This window comes from Telopea speciosissima, chromosome 1 (assembly GCF_018873765.1).
Source record: "Telopea speciosissima isolate NSW1024214 ecotype Mountain lineage chromosome 1, Tspe_v1, whole genome shotgun sequence".
Taxonomy (NCBI): Eukaryota; Viridiplantae; Streptophyta; class Magnoliopsida; order Proteales; family Proteaceae; genus Telopea; species Telopea speciosissima.
Genome location: NC_057916.1, coordinates 51,986,645 through 51,990,415, shown reverse-complemented (window position 1 = coordinate 51,990,415; position 3,771 = coordinate 51,986,645). Strand labels below are relative to the sequence as shown.

Sequence of the window (3,771 nt, the reverse complement as noted above, 5' to 3'; positions counted from 1 at the left end):
ACAACCACCATGATTGACCCACACCCCTCTGACTTAGGGCACTAATGAAGTCCATGGAGACACTCTCCCATGCTCTCTCGGGTATTGGGAGTGGCTCCAACAATCCCCTAGGTGGTTGTTGCTCCACCTTATCTTGTTGGCACATAAGACAAGTCTTCACATAGGCCTCCATGTCATCACGCATCTGAGGCCAATAGTACGCTGCTTCCAACAATGGTCGCGTGCGCCGTTGCCCTGGGTGACCAGCCCATTTGGTGTCGTGGCATTCCCGGACCAAATTTCTCCTCAAGTTGTTCCATTTAGGAACATATAGTCTTCTCTTCTTGGCATAGAGCAAACCATCTTGCTCTCAAAACCTCCGTGTCTTGCCTTCTTTGGCAAGGGCAAGTAAGCTCTTAGCCACCGGGTCATGTTGTAGACCTTCCTTGATCAAGCCCACGAGCTCTCCTTCCGGTTGGCTAAGGGAAGCTAACTCTGGCTTTCTACTTAGCGCATCAGCCATCTCGTTGGTCTTGCCCGGCTTGTACTCGAAGACGAAGTCGAATTCCACCAAGAAGTCTTGCCATCTAGCCTGCTTGGGACTTAGCTTCTTCTGGGTCTGAAAGTAGCTAGTGGCAACATTGTTCGTCTTCACCACGAACCTCGACCCCAACAAGGAGTGTCGCCATGTTCTTAGGCAATGCACCACCGCGGTCATTTCTGTCTCGTGGATGGTGTAACGCCGCTCTGTGTCGTTGAGCTTGCGGCTCTCATACGCAATGGGATGTCTTTCTTGCATCAATACCCCTCCAATTGTAAAGTCGGATGCATCCGTATGCACCTCGAATGGCTTGCCATAGTCTGGCAGGGCAAGCACTGGTTCCTCCATAATGGCCTCCTTCAGATCATCAAAGGCATCCTGGCATGAGTCTGACCATTCCCATGCCTTGTTCTTCTTTAAAAGATCGGTGAGTGGAGCTGCCCTCTTTGAATACCCTTGAATGAACCGCCTATAGTAGTTTACCAGGCCAAGAAAAGACCTTAGCTCGATAACCTTTGTAGGTGCCTCCCACTCTTGTATAGCCCGCACCTTACTCTTGTCCATCCTTAGTGTTCCACCCCCAATTTTATGCCCTAGGAACATCACCTCCTCTTGGGCAAAAGAACATTTCTCCTTCTTAACATATAACTGATTGTCCTTCAGCACTTCGAAGACAATCCTCAGATGTTGCACATGTTCCTCTAGGGTGTGACTATAGACCACGATGTTGTCTAAGTACACCACCACGAACTTGTCGAGGTAGGGATGGAAGACCTTGTTCATCAATGTGCAAAATGTGGCTGGTGCATTGGTGAGGCCAAAGGGCATAACCAAGAACTCATATGAGCCATACCGTGTCACACATGTGGTCTTGGCTTCATCTCCCTCAGCGATGCGGACTTGGTAGTAGCCCGACCGCAAGTCTAGCTTCGTAAAGTACCTTGCCCCACCAAGTCTATCAAATAGATCAGCTATCAAAGGAATGGGGTATTTGTTCTTGATGGTTACCTTATTTAGCGCCCCATAGTCGATGCATAGTCGCAGTGACCCGTCATGCTTCCGTTAAAAGAGAACTGGGGCGCCATATGGAGCTTTGGATGGGCGGACGAACCCAGCATCAAGTAAGTCCTTCAGCTGCTTCCTTAGCTCCTCCAATTCTGACGGCGACATTCGATAAGGTGCTATGGCTGGTGGCTTGGCACCGGGCTCCAACTCGATCGCATGAGCCACCTTCCTCCTAGGTGGAAGTCTCTTTGGCAGCTCTGTTGGCATGACATCCTTGAACTCCTCAAGGACCTTCTCCACTAGATTGGGCAACACCTCCGTAGGGCTATTCTCCTTCTCCTCGAGCAATGTCGCAAGGTAGGTGTCTTCTCCCTTCTTGACCCCTTTCTCCAACTGCATGGCTGAGAGTAGCTTGGGGCCTTCTTTGGTCCCTTGCACCGTTGGGACCATGCATGGTGCACCTTCTTCCATGATGCACACGGTGCTGATGAATGGCATGGGTATAGCTTTGACCCTCCTTAAGAACTCCATACCCAATACCACTTGAAAATCATCCATAGGCACCACCGACAAGTTTACGGTGCCTTTCCACGTCCCGATGCTCATCTCGACCCCTCGAGCGACACATTCAATGGGACGAGCTTGGGAGTTAACCGCCTTGAGCCATCCTCCCTCCTTGGACACCTTTAGTCCAAGCTTCTTTGCCTCCTCCATTGAGACAAAGTTGTGTGTGGCGCCTGTGTCGATCATAGCTCGCGAGGGCTTTCCGTTGATGTGCACCTCCACATACATAAGCCCCTTCTGAGAGGTAGTGGCCTTGACCTCCGTCGCCTTGGCCTTGATAGCACCCAGTTGTTGTAGGGACCCCACGTGTGCTTCCTCTTCACCCTTCTCCAATAGGGCATTGAGAGCTTTCCTCTTGGGGCAATCCCTAGCCCAGTGTGGCCCGTCACACAAGAAGCACTTGTCCCTTGGAGTGAACTTATCCTTTTTGTCAAACTTGGCCTTACCCTCCTTGCTTGTAGTAGCCTTACTACTTCCTTCCTTGGGAGGGTATTTCTTGGGACCTTTCTCTCCCCCACCATTTTCTCCATTGCTCTTCTTGGCCTTAGCATTATCTTCTCTCCTGAACTCCACCAATGACTCCGCTGCTGCTATAGCCGAAGCAAGATCTTGCACGCCTCGACGTTGTAGTTCTTGTGCGGCCCAACCTAGGGACCTCAAGCATAAGTGTTGAGAATTCCTTGACATAATCCCTAATAGACCCAATGTGTTTCAGCCTTTTAAGGCTCTTTCTAGCCAAGTAAGCAACATTTTCTGGGTAGAATTGCTTCTTTAATTCCTTTTTGAACTCATCCCAGGTGTCTATGGTGCACGTACCTCTTTCTATGTCTGCATGCCTCCTTCGCCACCATAGAGTTGCTGTGTCGGTGAGGTAAAGTGTTGTGGTCCGCACCTTAGTCGCCTCGTCCTCGAGTGCCATCACCTCGAAGTACCTCTCCATGTGCCACACAAAGTTGTCTACTTCCCGCGCATCTCTCTTCCCATCGAATGGCTTGGGCTTTGGTACCTCCACCCTAGGTACCTCACGGGAGGTAGTGGTTCCCCCGACCGCTGCCTTCCTACACATTGCCCAATCCGCTTGTACCTCATCGATGCGAGCATCCATCTTGGCCAATGCTTCTCACACTTGGGCCTTGAAGCTGGCAAACTCCACCTGTTGGGCATGTACTATGGTGTTGAGAGTGGTTTGTAGGGGCTCCTTGAGCTCCCCCATTTGGCTCACTAGCTCCTCCTTGAGCTCCATCATGTGGCCTTCGAGTTCCTCCCCACTTTGCTCCATAACATCGAGGCGCTCTTTCACCTCGGCCGTTGCTAGCTCCACCCGAGCTAGGCGTGGGTCCATAGCTCCACTAACATCCATAGACTTGTCCTTGCCTCTTCGCCTCTCCTTGGTGGGAATGGCCTCCCTCCCACGAGCTTGGTCGCTCATCATCTTGTCTAGCACTTCCGATTCGTTAGCCATGATGTCGAATCCACAAGTATCTTCCCTCGTAACCGAAGCTCTGATACCACACTTGTCAAGGCCTTAGACCTTACTAAGCAACCGCGCCGGCACTTAGCACTCACTCTAGCACTAAGTCAGCCTTTCACCAACTCTAGCAAGGGACTTGGGAAGAGAACTTAGAGAACACTAGAGAGACTTTGAAAGAATGCACTTGAATTGCTTGAAAGCTTTTAGTACA

General features: G+C 50.9%; 1 protein-coding gene across 1 annotated transcript; it reads right to left on the bottom strand.

The window, feature by feature from the left end:
• Window positions 1–349: 349 nt before the first annotated feature.
• On the bottom strand, window positions 350–3,194 carry LOC122651025. The gene is made up of 3 exons (XM_043844370.1): window positions 2,906–3,194; window positions 1,632–2,736; window positions 350–1,475 (listed from the first exon to the last, which is right to left on the bottom strand). The coding sequence occupies exons 1-3, from the start codon at window positions 3,192–3,194 to the stop codon at window positions 350–352; spliced, it is 2,520 nt and encodes an 839-aa protein (XP_043700305.1).
• Between the last annotated feature and the right edge of the window lie 577 nt (window positions 3,195–3,771).